Source organism: Falco punctatus (assembly GCF_963210335.1).
Source record: "Falco punctatus genome assembly, chromosome: 3".
Taxonomy (NCBI): domain Eukaryota; kingdom Metazoa; phylum Chordata; class Aves; order Falconiformes; family Falconidae; genus Falco; species Falco punctatus.
The window spans coordinates 56,182,702-56,200,784 of record NC_137582.1 but is presented as its reverse complement, the minus strand read 5'-3'; the positions used below and the strand labels follow the sequence as shown (position 1 = coordinate 56,200,784).

General features: G+C 42.5%; 1 protein-coding gene across 11 annotated transcripts in view; it reads right to left on the bottom strand.

Annotated features, from left to right (window-relative positions):
- Window positions 1–18,083, bottom strand: part of ANKRD29 (ankyrin repeat domain 29) — a 57,231-nt gene that overhangs the window by 12,662 nt on the left and 26,486 nt on the right. For all 11 annotated transcript variants that reach the window (XM_080380615.1, XM_080380617.1, XM_080380607.1 and 8 more), the window contains 5 exons: window positions 17,259–17,357; window positions 10,281–10,379; window positions 7,218–7,316; window positions 1,348–1,446; window positions 790–885 (listed from right to left, as the gene is read on the bottom strand). In XM_080380615.1, the coding sequence (XP_080236741.1) occupies window positions 790–885; window positions 1,348–1,446; window positions 7,218–7,316; window positions 10,281–10,379; window positions 17,259–17,357 (492 nt within the window). The remainder of the gene's footprint in view (window positions 1–789; window positions 886–1,347; window positions 1,447–7,217; window positions 7,317–10,280; window positions 10,380–17,258; window positions 17,358–18,083) is intronic.

The window sequence follows — 18,083 nt, the reverse complement described above, 5'->3', positions numbered from 1 at the left end:
GGTAAAATGAACACAGCACTTGCTTCTGCCTGGCAAAACCAGCCATTAGGAAGTGAAACAGAAGTGCAAGCAGTAATGAACCATCTGTGCATTTTATCTTCTTTCTCTGATGATTAATGGTCTCAGTGTCAGACAGCTGAATAGTGATTTTTTATGGCTGGCCTTTTGCTTGTGGCTGCAAACTGACAGTTCAAATAAGTGTGGAAGCTATTTCATGGAATTAACGACTAAGTTAATGCCACCTGGATTTTCACGTACATCAAAATTGCCAAGTAGTTGCATGCACAGAGGCTATCAAAGAATGTGATTTATAGGCACATAAAATTAGATGAGCTATTAAAAAGCAGCTTCCAAATATCTATTATTTTTCAATTAACTTTTTGAATTCAGGGGAAAACAACATCAAGTAGATAATCTGCTCACAAAAGATCTCTTAGGATACTATTTTGCTGACTAAATGTAATAGAGGGCAGGTTATAATGCTAAAAACTGCACTGTCGAGGGCAATCCATTTACAGTAGAAATAAAATCAGATGACAAAAAGCAGGATGATTCCTTCTATGACACAATGGGCTTCCTCATTCCAAATATCAAATTCACAATTTTGTTTAGAAAGATTAATTTGTGTGTGGCATTAAAGGCTAAATAAGATAATTTCATATTTCTCTTGACTTTTTTGGGCTCAAGCTCCTTATTGTCTTCCACTAGCACAGTCGTAAGTGTCAGGTCTTTCATCAGACCCTTTGCCTTCTTATGTTTCTGCCTAAAAATCTGTGTTACACTACTAACCTTCAGCAGGCCAAGTGTGGGAGAGAATTTCAGCAACTCTTCTATCACATTGTTGTACCCTTTAATGGCAGCCTTCAGTAAAGCAGTGGTACCGTCCTTTAAAAGAGAGAGGAAGGTCAGTTCAGTTGCTACCAACAGTTTATCTGCATTCCCCTTGGCTGGAGGGCAATGCCAGCTCTTCCCCACACCTCTGAGAGGAGAGTCCTCTCTGCTCATCATCTTTGAGGAAGCACCTCCAGAGCATATGCTGCCGGTTTTGGGGCACCTGGAGGATCGTTTCTCCAGCAGGTGAGAACGTCAGGGTAAAATGAACTAGTTACACCATTATCATCTTTGTCTCTCATTTATACGGACATTTCCATTCCCTTGTTCCAGAAGTTCCCTCCCGAAAGCTGCCCCAGACACAATGGCAAAAAGGGACCCAGTGTGGGACTTCAGAGCCTGGCAAACAGGACAGACTCCAGGGACACCAGGCCTCCATTCAGGCAGACTTGCAGCCTCAGGGAAAGCTAGGCGGCACTCAGCTGCAGACAGAGAGCAGGAAGAAGCACTACTCACGTCCCGCGCGGCGTCTCGCTCAGCTCCCCGGAGCAGCATTACTCGCACCACTTCACTGTGACCCATCTGCGATGCAATCCACAAGGGAGCCGTCCCATCCTGCAAGCAAAATAAGACTGCTAATGGTTTCACTTGGAGACCCTGTGCTCCCTGGTATCTTACTGCCCAAGTCTGCCTACGGGAATGGACATACTTCAATTCCTTTTTAAAATTTATTTTTTTTAATTGAATCCTGCATCACAGACATATGCAGAATTGCTTCCAAAAGCACATGGGAGCTCAGTGTATCAAGTCAGAACTGCTCCGGTTGTGGAGCAGAGGCACCCTTGGCTGCTTTGTTGGCCAAACCCAGCACATGTGCGTGGCTGTGTGGATAGTTGAAGCCCTTTGGCTTACCAGCTGTGCCTAAATTACATGGGGAAGTTTGAAATATAAAGGCCAAAGTTATCCTGTGTGCTTTGAACTCTAGGTGACTAGATGTGACAGAAGATACAGGCAAATCTCAGCATGCATGGGGAGATTCTGCAGCTGGGTTCCTGTACATATGGAGTGGAAGCTGTCTATGAAAGCTAAGTAGCAACACAAGATGCTCATCAGCTTTCAATATTAAGTAACATTATCCACCCTCAGGGAATCTGGTAAAAATGTCCTGCCTTCCAGTGATGGTATTTCACAAATTTTATCTCCAAGAACTCCAATAGAAAACAAGGTAATTAACAAGGCCTCCAGCATGGAACAATCTGGTTTGGAAAAATTGTCCTATGCAATCATTATTTGAGCAGAAAACCTCAGAAAATAAAATGCATATTCAGAATAAAGTAAACTTTGTGATGGATTTCCATCTCAAAGGCAAAGGTGAGTTAAAGCACTAGAATAGTTTCTCCCCACGATTAGAATTTCGTTTTGTGTCTTTTCCTCCTTTTGCTTCTAAATGGCCTGATTCTCCAGACGACAGGAGGACTCCAGCGGTTTTGTGGTGCCAAACTGACTCTCGTGGGCCTTTAACAAAAGGCTCTGCCCTGTACGGACTTTAACATAAAAGCGAGGCCTCACGTAGCAGGGTGCTGGCTTCTGCCTTCGGCGCTTGCCAGCTCCCCTCACCACCCTCAGCAGCCCGAAGACTTGGCAGGAAAAAGGAAGACAAAATATACTGGGGCTTTCAAAAGAGCCTTAATGAGAAGTTTCAGAAGAAAACAGCTTTTTACTTTAAATAAGACATTTACACTTTGATCAAAGAAGCAATCTCTCTCCTCAATGCCAGCTGAAGATTCATATGACTTGCTCATGCAAACCGAAAAACTGTTGTTGAACCAGTTCTCTGCTTTCTATGGGCTGGTGACTTAATCCTTTGGAAGAAACAGAAAAGTTATTTCCTCCTTTGATATAATATTCTGATCTTCCTTTTTTTTCTGATACTGAGAAAGAGCAAATGCACATCCTGAGATCTTTAGTCTTCTCAAATGGTCAAGAAGAGGATCTTTGCCCACTCTTGTATCATTTCTCTATAAATTAACTCATTGAAATTAGTGACTGAACTCATTCTAGTATATGTCCTGTTAAAACAATGAGTGTTCTTTGTGATTAAAAAATAACAAAGGCTTTCTTGTATATAGCGTTATGTGATGTTAGCGTGATGGCAAAAACTGTCCTGCTCCAATTTATAATGTTTTCCCTACGAGTAAGACACTTCACATTTTTTCTAATTTCCCCCCACCAGAGGGCTCTAGAAAATAGCAATAGGGGCACTGAAACAGCTGATAAAATTTGGAAAACATCTGAGAGCAGACTACGCAATTTAATCTGCATGAAGAACCAATGCTGCACAAATCCACACTTCTATTTATGCAAGAAATGCAAGCACAAGCACAGCCCACAGAATATAACATCTTTCTTTCACTCACAGTGAAGTTTGTAAGAACAACTCTTATTTTCAGGTATAAATGAAAAGGAGCAGAAGGAAATGCAAGTGTTAGGTAACATCACTGTTACCATTAACTCTTCTTAATAGTATTGCTGTTCGACATCATCCTCAGTATCTCAGTTACAGGCTAAATGCAAAAATACATTGTGGGAAAGAATGACTGCCTTGGAGGACTTAGCCTGAAGAGAAGAAAGGTGATGAAGTGGATGGTGAGCTCACTTTGACTGTTGTCAGCTTCTCTCTCTGAAGCAAGCAGCATCCAACATGCAGCTTTATGCAAACGCAGGTAGTAGTTTTGTGGAGTAGATGAGATTTCTGTCCATTTTCATGTTGGTATATAGTGCAAAAGAGGTATTACATTGTACTAAGAGGCCACATGAGAAGTCCTGTGTAAATAGATACTAGGGCTTGGAGATGAGTCAGGAAGAAAGTGAGAACAGAGAAAGACACAGTTCAAAAACTGCTTTCCTTTCCTTGTCCGTCTGCCCACTCAGCAGACTGCAGACCATTACATTCCTAGAACAATGTTAAATAGCCCATATGTTTTTAAGCTATGTTTATTTCCACATTCGATTACAAGATATTATATATGGACTACATCATCTTATATCCAGCAGCCAGCAGTTCCAAACATACTCTGACCAAAACTTCTGATGCTCTTTCTCTTACCCATTAACTAATGACTGCTTTGTAGCTTTGAATCTCAACATTTACTTGACTTGGAGTTTTAGAAAGGGCTAGACTAGGGTGAGAGGTGAAACACCCCTGGAATTCCCAGTAAGGGTTTCCAGGAACAGGAAGCCCCTACTCTCAGGCTACCCAGTCATCTCCTCCACTGTTCTGCCCATTAGTCTGCTCACCACCACTACACCAGCTGAATTCTAGCTAGGAGCAAATTGCTTGCTTGTCTGAAGTCTACACTCTTTATGGGTTTACGGGCTTATATATATATGTATAATTGCATATCATGTGTTAAGAAAAAAAGCATGAATTTTCAGAGTGTTTTGAATCTGCTTAGCCAGTCAGACTAAAGTCTGCTGGGACACAGGTTGCCAAAACAGTGTAAAAATAATCAGCAAGTAATCTTTTCGCTTAGCTTTTGAGTTGGAAAGGCAAAGAAACATCTCCCACACCAGGCTTCAGACACTGCCCCCAGCTCTGTCTAGACAAAAGGATGACAAAAGAATTCCTGCCTGGCTCCGCAATGTCAGAAAGAACAGCAGGTGGCTAAAATCCAAGAGAAATTACATTGCCAGGGAAGAAACTCTCCAGGAAGCTTCACTATTCAGTCTTGCAAGAACTGAGCTGAAGGGCCTTCACATGGACAGCTAGAACCATCTGAGATGCTCTACAGTGTCAGGAGCACTCCCGTGGAAATGGGAGATGGGACACAAGACAGAAGGTGAACTGGTACCCACTGCAGCAGCAGGAAGAGACATACAAGGCAGATGCACATGCCCAGACACATGAATTAAGCCCCCGAATTCACAAGATAGAAAGGAAAACATGGACACCATGAGGAAGGAGAAGCATGAACTCACACCTGGCACTCTGCAGCCCTGCAGTCAGTGTTATGTTGCTTAGAAAAGTTTCCTACAGGAGTGAGAGCAGTGCAGTTTGTAACTGACAGCAAGAGTCATTTGGCATCGAAACTGCCCCATCTAGAGCTACATTCCTCATGACCAACATGCCACCTTCGAACAAAGTACAAATTTGTTTGTTAGTAGGAAAGAGACTGAAGTCCATCCAACCATTACTTTACTAATTAAACAGTAAAAATGTTCCATTTGTTAAGGAAATGTTTCAGATTACACTGCGCCCAAATACAAATGCCACGGATTTATCCAGGCATAATCTTAGCAGGGATCGGAGGTACCCTGAAGCAAAGTAAGCCCATCCTGCCGGAGATGAAACAGAGCCAGAAGGAACACTCATGGTCAAGTCTTTGCCTCAACTAAGATTTTTAAATGCTTCATGAAACATTATGTTGTAGAAATTGGATTAGAGTGCTAAAAAAATATTGTCAGAAAGAATTAGCTGGTGCATTAGAATTGCGGTTAGCAGAATGCCGTTTTAATGGCAACATAAATCTAAATTTAGTTTAGATTAAAAAAGTTAAATCTAAGGCTCCCCAACTTTATTTTGACTGACTCAAAAGGCATTAAAACACACCTTGGTCTGTCCTACATTGATCTTCTAGCCTGCGTCAATTAACAGGTTTTAACATTTCTTAATTTTGATGTTGGGAGACAGTGTGGAGGCAGCCTAGGAGCAGCTAAAGCATCAGTCCAGTGAGCAGCTGTCAGCACAGCTCTGGTGATGGAGAGGTGGGGGGGAAAGGCAGCAGGAAAATTACTTTAGTTTGGCCACATAAAATCCTAATACAGTTTCTTTACATTACAAGAGCAGCAAGGAGGCTACACAGACCTACAGATGCAGCAGAAGTCATATAGATCAATCTGTGCTGCCAGGCTATGATTTGTCAGGCTTTTGGTGTAGATGAAAGGAAATACTGCAAATACGTGGCAAAGCTCATCACATGCCACGTTGTCCACTGTTATTAGAGCTTTCACATTAATTTGCTCTTGCCTGCTGATTTTTTACTCGGTGCAGTCGGTGATCACAGCCACCTGGCAGACATACATGACTGATTGCAAGGACAAGACCTTATCCCATCAATTTAAAATGTGCAGTGAAGACCCAGGACAGCTACCTTGCCTGCAGGGTTTCAGCAGGCCACAGAAGAGGCTCTCTTAAAGCAGGCAGATTCCTGGGAATCCCTGTCTCTAACCAGACATTTCTATGTGTTGGGAGTAAAGCTTGCTGTGCAACTCCCACATCTGGCCACTCAAAGCAGCTTCTAAACGTGCTGTTTAAGCACTGATTTTAGAGTCAAGAATCAGCTAAACAATTAAGGAATCCTTTCTTGGGAACCGAGAGAGCTTTTTTATACATGTACCCCATAGTTAGTTTAACACCTAGGAAGTCTCTTGCGGCCTTATCTAACACTATAAAGTGATGCAATGTGGATCTAGCCCTTAAGCCCCTAGCAGGGATCTCTGAACCAGCCACAAATCTAGCTCACACATATCATTTAATGATCAAACAGCAGTCCCACTGCCTACAGAGGAGCTAATTTCATGCTTACAATTGCCGCTGGTAGTATGTGTTTGCAGGATCAGGCCCACTGGAGTGACTAGCTGTAAATGGGGACAGCAAGGCTTTCCACATCTATCAAGAACTTCCAGAGATGAAGGTAACAGCCAGGCTTGAGTTTCAGAGTGCACAGGGATAACACAAAGTAAAACTAAAAAAAGTAAAACTAAAAGTAAAAACTCTTGTCAAAGATCAGCTTTGACACCGAAGCCACAGTACTGAAGGCCTGGTGATTTCAATATACCAAACCTAGTACTGTCTCCCACTAGATTTCCCAGATTTTCTAAAGATTTTCCCAGGATTTTCAGAAGAACGCAGGGATGTGGTAGGCTATGTAGACCCTCACAAGCAACTTGGTGCAACAGAAGCAGCCCAGTAGTTACAAGTGATAGTGCAACGCCCTTACATCAACATTATATACAGCTGGAGGGTTTTATTTTGATTTTGTTTGCTCCCTGGCCCAAACGTGCATGTAGTTAAAACTCGTTTAGAGGACTGGTGAGTGGTTTGATCTGCCTTCATGTGTAAGCTCAACTGGTGCAGACCTAGAACAGAGCTTCCAGTTTCACTTCTTCAGAAACAATCTGGTCTGCATGCAAAAAGAAATGACTGGGGTACTGGCTTCGAAACTACATTTCCAATCTGAACTCAAACATGAATGCAGGCACAGGCACAACCTGCCTTCCAGTGAAACACCTCCATGGGAACCTGATGCCCGGAGAAAATTCCAGTGTTAAATTTTCTTAACTGCAAAAAATTAGACCCCAGCTCTGTTCTGAAGTGTTGAGCTCACCTGCCGTGGCTGGTTAACCTTTGCTCCTGAAGAAAGCAGCAATCGGATGACATCCAGATAGCCTCCTTGTGCTGCCAGGAAAATTGCAGAAGCTCCGTCCTAAGAACAAATACATCCAGCTTACGCTGTGTTGAAATGATGCCATTATTCCACACAAAACCAAACTAGACTGAATCACGTTCTTATTTTTAAGCCATTATACCATGTAACAGCAGATATACAGTCACGTTCAAGAAATAATCACCAAAAGGCAAAGTCTGGTTCGTAACAAACTATGGTAACATTTTCATTCAGATGCACAAGTGCTGTCTTCCATCATACATCAAAACCAAGCATCAAGCCACCTGGGTCTGGAATACTAAGAGTCCAGTTCACGGAAGCACTGATCTACATAACTAGAAATTCATTCCTGTATAGCAATATAGGTTCAGTTAGCTTTTATATATTCATGCAGAAGTGTCCTGCTACATACACATGGTGAAAACACATTCAAAGACTGAAGACTCCAGCACTGAAGTTTGCCCTTGAGGCTGAAGTAGTAAGTACTGTGCCATACTGCTGTGCCACCCCAGCAACTACCATGCCACTGCTCTGGCACATCTTGTAGAAAAGACTTTACCTGTAATACGATAATGTAAAAGTAGCACATGCTAGACAAAATATCTCATAGCCCTATCAGAAACCAGCATTTTCCTGCAAAAAGCTTGTTAAAGAACAAATTGTGAACAAATAAGGGATTTCGTTTTTCCTCAACATTTCTCGTGTAGACGGACTTCATAAAAACTTGTTCCTTTAAACAACAATGTAAAAAAGCATTTTTTCTATGCTTTCATGAAGGTTTTTTGATGAAAAATTTTCAAACAGCATTATAATCCATCCAGCCAACTGGAAGTGGAAATCTGCATTGATGGTGGGACAGGTGTTTACCCATCCTATACCCACAACACTCAGCACAGAGCGTGCTAGGGCAAGTTTTCCCGGGAGGTGAGACTTTTCCAGTGTAAATAGAGACGTGAATGAACCCCTTCATTGCATCTCAGATGAGCAAGTATGCATCTCATACCATCTCATGGATATATTTATCACAAAATACAGGGCATTTTAGTGGAAGCCTGTTGTTGACCTTGTTGGCGCATTGCTATGTCGGGACCAAATGCTGCTGTCTGCTGAGAGATACTGCTTACCTGCTCCTCTTCCTGCAAAACTCAGCACAGACTTAGTGAAGCATGAACTGAATATAGTGCCCCTGGGACTGAATTCAGAATGTTTGACCTTGATTTCAAGAAAAATGTCCTGGTAAACAAGAGAGGTGTCTGCTGGCACTACAAATGCCCACCTCTGGGCCCTCTGAGGGGCTCTTTTCTCCAGTTGCTATGCCGGTATACAAAACAGGGTGATTGCATCACGTCCTTTGCAGGCTTACTTCAGAGACAGGTATAGTGATAACACTTCCATTTAGAAAGTAGACAAGGTCGTGCAATATTAAAAGAGCTCTTTATTGTAGCATCAATCAAGATGGAAAACCTTGGGTTCCCAATCACCCACTTGATTTGAATTGATGCTGTAATGAGAAAGCTATTTTGAGGCTGTAACATATTTTCACAATATTTCACAATATGTAACATATTTCACAATAAATACCGTTTAGTTAGGGTATTCTCTCGTCTTCCTTTCTACCCCTCATGTGACTCAATTTAACGCATCTGTCTTGATGGTTTTGAGAGGACTACCCAAATACGTGCTCAAAATCCCTCTCATTTAGCCACCTGCTAGTGAAACTGCCAGTCAGATACCACTTTGCAAATGCAGCTTGGCTATGTCCCACTAAAGGACCCACGCTAACACTCATTTTCAAGAGGTTTTTTTTTTGTTTTATTAAGCAGCTGTTTCTGACTGGTTTTGCCCAGTCGCTGTGAGCAATAAAAATATGTCTCTAAATCCAATTGCAAATATTGCTCGTTTCCAGGAGTGAAAACAAGGAAGTTATTTTACTGCCTTCACTTCTAGGTAAATGTCTGTAGGTGTGGCAGGATGGCTATTTTTAAACCAAGTGGCAGGTAACCCCTGGGATTACGGTGCAGAGGTATGAATCACTGCCCTCAGATTAGAAAGGCAATTACTATTTGCAGAGCAGCAAGGGTGGAACACCCTGCTTCAGAAATACCGAGTGAGGGCAGCACAGAAGTGGGGACCCCCTGTGTGACCAGTGCACAGCCTCCAGTGTACTGGTGGCTTCTGCAGTCACCAGCCCTCAGCTGCCATGCACACTTGGAGGAGCTCTGAGTGCAACAGCATCCTGCAGATCCAAAGCCCATGGAAATGGCTGAAGAAGCTTGTCCCTGGGGAACAACTTTCCCTTTGTCAGTTTTGAGTGCCCTGGGGTAGGAAAGAGTGGTGGGAAGTGAAGGGAAAATCTGCCACTGGTTTCTGTTGAATGCTGAAAAGCTCAGCTTATTTGCGTCTCTGTTGGAGTAAATTAAACCCAGTGCTTCATTGGCTCAGTCCAGCTTTCTGAAAAGTCAACTAAACAACATCAGTTGAGCTATTTTAACCATTCCTTGCCCAAAACATTGGCAAGCTAGAGATACACAAATAACATAATTTTAACTGATTTTTTTGGTAAAAAAATAAATATATTTAAATATTTTAACTTTTACTACTCTTTCTGGCAGAAAACTGATGAACTGATTCTCTAGTACCTCAGGGGCTTTATAGGTACGCACCCCTCTGTCCACAATGCAAATCATGGTAGAACATGACATGGTCTTTTGTTCAAGGCTAATGGATAGCACTCACCTAACCCAGATTTGGTACATATTCTTCATACAGAAAACGAACCAAAAGGCAGAAAAAATTCTTTTCTGATTTTGTGCTGCTTCTCCCAGGATCACGAAAAACAGACAGTTAAAAAAATTCACATCTTAGAAGAGTAGAGTACTATAAAACCACAACGTTTGGCAAATGCTTCTTTGTGCTGGAGCCAGAGTATCTGCTGTTGTCCAAACAACAGCACATTTGTTCCACTACTAGTGTCGTCAATATTATCTGTGTCAAATAACTCACGTAAAGTTGATCGTGAATGTTGGCACCGTGCTTCAACAGGGTTTCCACTACTTTTGCATGCCCATACTGACAAGCAGCTAGAAGAGCAGTACCTCCATCCTGTGAAAAAGCAAAGAATAGGTACACTCAGGCAAAAGGGCAGGTGCTGGACTGAGTATCACCATGAAAAAAATCAAATTTTAAGGCTTTTCAGAATTTGGCTCACAGCAGTTCTCTAGTGACCACCTACTGAATCTTTCATAATTTTAGTTCCAAGTCTTGCCACAGGAATCTTTAAACTTGGCTCTGTCACTATAAACATTTTTCTCCTGAGTTTTTTTTAGTGAGGGACAGGATTTAAGAAAATTCTGCCTTTTGTTTCTCGTCTTCTGCTTTCCCACTAGTAGCTTTGTCCCCTTCACAACTCCAAGCTTCTCCATGTTTCTTCCCTTTACAGCCAAATCCCCCACTCCTGCCAAGCTCTTCCTCCTGCTAAAGGACAGCACACCTTTCCCCGGCTCCAAAGCCTACTGATCATCTATTCTTCTTTGGTCAGAACATCATGCCCTGTCATGTCCTGCCTCCCACCTGATGACTGTTGGCCTGAAAAAGAGTAGGGAGGATGCATTTGAAAGCATGGCACCTAACTGTGGAAATGTGTATCAGACTAAACCCATGACCTTCAGTGAAAGCCCCATTACTTCTGCTGAAGAAGTGATCCCTGCAGGCAGGATCAACCCCAGGCAGTTATAGTTGCTGCACTCCACCACTAAAGGGAGACCTAGGCACATGCATCAAATCTTGCTTGTAGAGATGCTCCCTTGGGACACATCTGAGAAGAAAAATTGCTCAGTGCCACCGGCAATTGACTCCAAGCCAGCTGAAACCACTGAAATAGCAAATGTGGGTCTTGCCATCTTAAGTGCACTGTGCCCCACTTAAAAATTACCAGTATTTCTGACACTGACATGGAGAGGGAGTTCTTATCTTTTCTCTGGGATGGCACCGTGCCATCGTGCAAGGATGACAGAGACCCCAAGTCACCCACACCAGAGGTCTTCTTTCTCCTTCCCTGCCTTCTCCCAGTCTCAAGTCCTCCCACCACAAGATAAGGTACCTGAAGTATTTCAGATAAATGGTTTCTAGAGCTGTTATTAATGTGTGCAAAAGATTGTGTTTACCCTCACCTTTGTTCTCTGAAACAGCTCCAAAGTTTTGTCTGAAATTTTCCACACAGACAGATATCCATAAGAGAAGTTACAGCTTGAACGGTCAAACGGTTCTTTTATAATGGGAAGTGCCAATCAAATTTATTAATTCGTGGTGCTATTTCATGCCTATAACAACCTCATGAAAACTCAGGCTCTGACATGACTGAGCTAACCCGCAGGGACTGTCTATAGCTACTCTCAAAACATCATATTCACCTTTCCTCCCCATGACATTGAAAAGCAAACAAGGCTTGAGTGCCAGCAAAGTCACAGATGTGAAGCTGTTATGTGACAGTCTAAGAATTGCATATTAATTGTGGATTGTTTGATTAAAAATAGTGTGTGAAGAGGTCAGTGGAGTTGTTACTCTATAGCTACAATGAGTCATTAGAATTTCCTGTTAAATTAAACTACCCTAACTTAATGGGAACTGCTGGAACAAACCACAAAAGCAATCACAATGGTTCCTGGATTAAAAAACACCTTATACACACTTAAGACAATGGCAAAAGCTAATTGCTTGGTGAAACCTATTTCCTGTCTCCAACCAGCTGAAAGCCATTTTGCTCGAGTAGTGTAACCAGCGAGTACCAGACCAAAGGGCTACAAACAAAACCCAGATATTTTTAAAGACTCTTTCCCTGAAGGAAATGGAGAGAGAAAGGTTAATGAGGTAAAAACAGCAAGTGCGGTATCTGGATGGGAGGTCCTCTGGGGAGAGGCAGGGAAGAACAAGTTTTAGGAAGCTTAAAAATACTGAGATTCCCTGTATAGAGTGTAAATACACATGCTCAGTTAGCTGCCTGTAGGAATAGTTTGTTTAATGCTTTATGGCCTGGTTTTTGTTTTCTAAAATTCTTGTGTTCTCAACAAACTACTGTTATTTTAAGAATATTGTTTGGTTATTAACATAATTTCTGGAGGGAACCAAATGACTCATCCCCATTAAAAGGCAGGCCTGCAAAGCTAACCACAGTTTGCACAGCAGAGCTGAAGCCCAATGCTTGGAGCCCATCCGTGTGATCCCACCTTGGGAGATGCCACAGCCTGAGGTTTAAGGAGGGAGACACTTTTCTCAGGATATGTCCAAGTGTCTCGAAATGGGGTTCCTGACCAAGTGTTTGGTTAATTCCAGTGAACAGTTTTAGACAGATACATTTCCAAAATACACCATTTAGATCTTTCAGACTAAAGTGACCAAGATTCCCAGATCACTCTGGTCAGAGTCCAGGGATCAGAAAAAAGCGTTGAGTCGTCCCCCATTCCAGCTGTCCACCCTGAATCAGGTATTTACTGGGTCAAAAAAAATTTGGGTAACAACTCCTTGTTGGACTCAAAGATCTGTCCCTGATCTGGAAGACAAATGGGCTCCAAGGCCTGCTCTACCGTGTGTCTCCAGTGAAGCTGAATACGTTTAACAGAAGAGTCTGGGATTCACTTGCACTCTCTGGGTAGGGGTACCACTGTGACAAACAGAGATAGGTCCTACTGCAAGAAAGGGAAGTTGGGGGCAGGAATCTTTTCCACTGACCATGTGGTAAGACAGCATTCAGTTAAATCAAGGAATTGTCAAACATTGTGAAAGTCCATGGTTTCTTGGGAGGAGAAAAACTCAGCACCCTCTCGCCCCTATTGAGCTTCCATCTTGCTTTTTCTTACACTTTGCTCCAGCAAGCTCTAGCTGGAGACCCCAATGTTTTACAGGCCATAGGGAAGGCAGATGAATCATGGCAGGGGTGGGGGGAAATGTAGTAAATGGCAGAGTTTTAACATCCCTTTCAGCCATGTGATTCCCTCTTTCCTTTTTGGCTTCAGCTGAGATGAGTAAAAAGCTGAAGCAGCATCTTTGGTACTGGCAAGCCTCTTGGAAAGTCTGAGCAGGGCAGCAAGTGGGAGCAGGGACACATGAGCAACCACAGAGGCACTTCTGGGGCGATCGCCCTTCTGCAGTGGTCAGAGTGCTGGTGGTGCAGCTGAGAGGAGGCACATCGCCTTGGGTGTTTATTGCTCGGATGCTCTTTCCCTATCACAATGTAGCTTTGATTAACCCTTCACTGCAAACCCTTACCGCTCAGACAGGAGCCAGTTCTCTCAACTACCTCCACAAATCATCTCTGAAACCATTTTTCCCACCCCGCACAGCCTGCCCTCCCTACTGGCGGCACGCACAGCAGCTGCCAATCTCCCGTGTAAGCACTTGGAACAGCAGCACCCGGTAAGACCGCGCTGTCTGGCGCAGACTTCCCTGCTTCTTTGCCTACCTCCTCCTTCACCTCTGCCATCATCACCTGAAAGCAGTTTTGAATTATTTGGTGTTTTATCATCTCTGAAATATGCTACAAGGGAGGGGAACTGATCTTCTGCAATCACTGCCTGCTGAAAAATAGGCTCTGACATACTGTTCAGCCTGCAGTATTGCTCAGAAAGTGTGGCACCATGCAAACCCTTTTAAGAACCCACATGCTTGTAACATGTCTCATAGTAAGAAACAAGAACATGTTTCAACTTGTGATGCATACTTCTAGGACTGTCAGACTGGAACAATGGAGAAGAATATTATTGAATCCTATGCATTTTATAATAGATAGATAGATAGATAGATAGATAGATAGATATAAAATAACCTTCAATGGTACTATTTATTCTCTTTACAGTATCAGCTATTATTGCTAATTACTTTATTATGCTATGTCAGGACAGGTTTGCTTTGACTGCTATAGTGTATATCAACTCTAATAAGGGGTAACAACAATTGAGTGCCTATATTAAAATAGTTCTCCAGCATTTTCATATATAAGTAACAAATGTAGTAATTACAATTTACAGGAAAAAGAAGATGTTGTGCTTTTCATTTCCTTGTTTTAAAGTCTCTGTTTCCTAGGACACATTCTATTTGCCATGTCTTCATTTATAATAGAAAGTGTTTTGCCAATTGATTAATTTTGCAGTGCCCTTTAAAAACAGACAGGATCAGCCATATCTTTTCCAGCATTGCTCCCAGCTGAGTGCCTTAATTGGAAAGTGCCTTATTTCTGACCTGAAAGGGCGTATTTGTCAACTATATTGTTTCTGGGGTTTGGGGGAGGTGGAGGAGCCTGCTATCTTAGTCCCCTGTTACCAGAATGGTGGTTTGATGGAATAATTCCGAGCTATGAAAGCCACATCATTAAATCAGAAAATTGAACTGATACAAAAACATACTAGAAGGCCAATGGAAGATGCATGCTGTCAATGCAGTAAGTTCTCAGTGGTGCCTCCTACTCAGGCACACACTGCTGCACCAAGTACAAGTTAGTTTCCCACCTAGCCTGAGTCTAAAACTTCAGGAGGTTACCAAATCCCAGTCTGGAAGCTGTAAGCACTTGGACTCCTGTGTCTATATCCTTGTTTCAGAAGAAAAGCTGCAGTCCCCATGCAAGGAATGAAAGAATGAACGCGGCAAGTTCCAGGATAGATCCCAACATTGATGATGAATCTAGAAAAGCCCTCATACTCCTGTTCGGAGAGAGCAGGCCTTTTCAGCAAAGAGGACATGGGCTTGAAAGCGAACTTCAACTTATTAAACCAGTGTCACTTGGATCTTGCACAGATTAATTTTAACGCAACAATCCTTTGTTCAGATTCCAGGAGCCTTTTCAGGCTCTATAGCTTGTGTCGTACTATGAGTGCTGAAGCGGCTGATGCACCTCCTGAAGATGTGATGAAAAGGAGGGAGTTCTTGGACAGGGATATTTGATGCTACTGGAAAAGAGCCTCACATACACACTATGTATCGGTTTTTCATGCTATGTCCCTTGTGAGTTGGTGTTGTTGGATGGCCATCTCAACTGGAAGTGGCAGAAAACTGGCCTGGAGAGGAAGAGCAACCTGCAGCTTAAAATATACTTAGGACTAGCACATGGGCCAAGGCAGGTTTAAATTCAGAGGAAGAGGCAGACAGGAGTATGAGGACTGGGAGCAAAGTTTCAAGGTGAGCAATAGTAGTCCCCAAACCTGCATTTGTCCAAAGACGGGAGCCATCAGGAGTGGCTGAATAAAGAAGTATTTTCTTATCATTTAGATCTTTACTCCCTTTTATCTGCCCTAATGACTCACATCAAGATATTTTGCATGCTTGATAAAGGATCATATATTGTCATGAAGGATCAGACAATTTCAAGCCTTCTTGGATTGGTTCACCTTCTGGGCCAAGTCTTGGCCTCTTCACAAACTCCTGGTTCTCAGGCTGTGGAAAGGTTTGGTGAAAACATACTTGCTCCCCTAGACAGAATAAGGTACTCAGGCTCTGTCTTCCCTCCTCACCAAGTTTCCTCCATTCACCGCTTTCCTTCCCTCTGCAAAAACACTTGCCCAATTGCCTGCTGAGCTCTTCCTACGCCTGGGACACCTCTCCTCCTTCAGCATGGCTTTGGGGCCTTTTTATAGACCAGATGACTCAAAGGACAGTGTAAGTTCACTCGCTGAATGCAAGAGAAGATAATCCTTCTGAATCTTGCTCTCACCTATACCCTGAAACAAAAGGCTGAGAAGCAACCCTTATTTTAACGTGCAGCTTCTCCCAATAACTCTGTCCTACATGAGATTATTCAGCACTTTAAAATCCAGCTGTTGTATTTAACATTGCAACCTCCTGTGTTGCCAGGTTCCACGGCTGCACTTCATGTTGTGTTAAACAGCCACAATTTCATTCATATTTTTGAATTTACTGATTGCTGCTGTGGTCAGAATTGCTTACCACAAGCATAGCTCCGTGGGGTACCCGAATCCTACTGTATGGGCATGTGTTGACTCTGGCCACAAAACCTCAGCATTTTTAGTCCCAGGAGCATCAGGAGTTGAGTCTCTGATGTTCTGTCAATTCCCTTAGCATTTAAAGCCTATATTTCCAGGAACTCTGGAAAGCAGGTAAGAGTTGAGGAAATCATTTGAATCACAGACTATATAACATCTTCAAAAAATGGTTACTGTGTGGTAAAGAACTATTCCTTCTTCAAATACATCACTATCGCTCCCAGGGTAAGTGACTGGCAAGTGTCCTCCCCAGATTATGGGAATGCTCCAGAATATGGCCAGCATGTCAAGGACAAGAATATTTAATGGATATATACTGCTTTTGGTTCTGTTTGCTGAAGGTAGAGGTGCTAGTACTGCCTTGGGCAAAGAAATGGAGTCAATATACTGCTGTAAGTGACGAATTGCTGTTCTTGATGCTGTTTGCCCCATAAGGGGTGATGAACCGGACCAAGGCTCTGCTGTTTGTGCTTTTGGCTATTCTAAGAAGATTTTGAAAAAGGACCTGTCTGAACAAAGATACAGAAGCTCTGACATGCATTTCACCTTCTTGTCACAGATGGGTAAAGGGGAATTTGGGGAGGACTGAAGCCATTGTACTCTATGTATCTTATGGTGGTATGCAAAGACATCCTAATGTAGGCAAAAATTTCAGTCTATGCAAGTGAAGTACAAACACACCTAAAATGGGTTCCTACCTAACATGTACAAAAAGACCCTTTGTTCTTATGTCGGAGGATGGTTTAAGAAGAAAGACTGGTATCACTATCAAGGGAATGAACTTTGATCAAGTTATGCCATTAAGTTTAGTAGTAAAAGCTAGTCACAAGTTAATATTTTTACAATATATAACATTACTGATATTACTCAGAAAACGTTCAAGCGAGGAGATTCTTTTATCATCTTCCTGCTGCCATGTCATGTTTCATGTGAATAGGAAGAGATAGCCTTGATTTTCAGAATGTATCAGCATGCAAAACCAGACCCATCATCTTACTTTATTCTTAAATTCAGTGGAGGCTCCAAATTCAAATAGAAACTTCACTACATCGTTGTGGCCTTGCTGTGCAGCAAAGAACAGAGAAGTTGCACCTGACTGTAATGAAAAAATGGATTAAAAAAAACCCCAAACACATAACACAGTTGACTGAAGTATACACATTTCAAATGAAAAAGTATTGAGCATAATCATTTGAATATCAGCTGAAAAGACATGACGGTTTTGAGGACCGCAGAGGACACCTGGTACCTCGGGTCAGTTTTCTTCCCATTATACCAAGAAATCTGTTCAGCATCATACATTTGAGTAAAATCCAAGTTTCACAAGGGGCTTCTGCACAGAGTTTCTAATACACATCTCTTAGGATTCACTCACTTCTAGCCAGCCACCAGATAGGGAAAGCAAGCCCAGAGCAAGAAAAGAACAGTCTTGCACAACAGAGGAACAGCCAATTTGAAACCAACCCCTACTCCATCTGCTACTACAACCTGAGAGAAATAGGAGCATGCGATCATTTTGGATCAGGGTGTGGAAAGACCAGGGAGGTGGTTATTTAGTACAGCAGAGTTCCAGCTGGCTTGGCTCTCCACTGACAAAATGTGACTGTCGTTGGTGTAGTCTCATCCTCATCTCTTGCAGCAGTATCTCCCCATCCAGCCAATCCCTGCAACCATGACCAGCCCTGCAACTCGGGCTTTTCTGTGACCTCACCGAAGAACTGAAATCTCACATTTTATACTAGTTGTATAAAATACTGTCATTAACATGTGAGTAAATCAGGACCCAAAAAATGAATGTCTAAGCTTCTAAAGGCTGGACAGA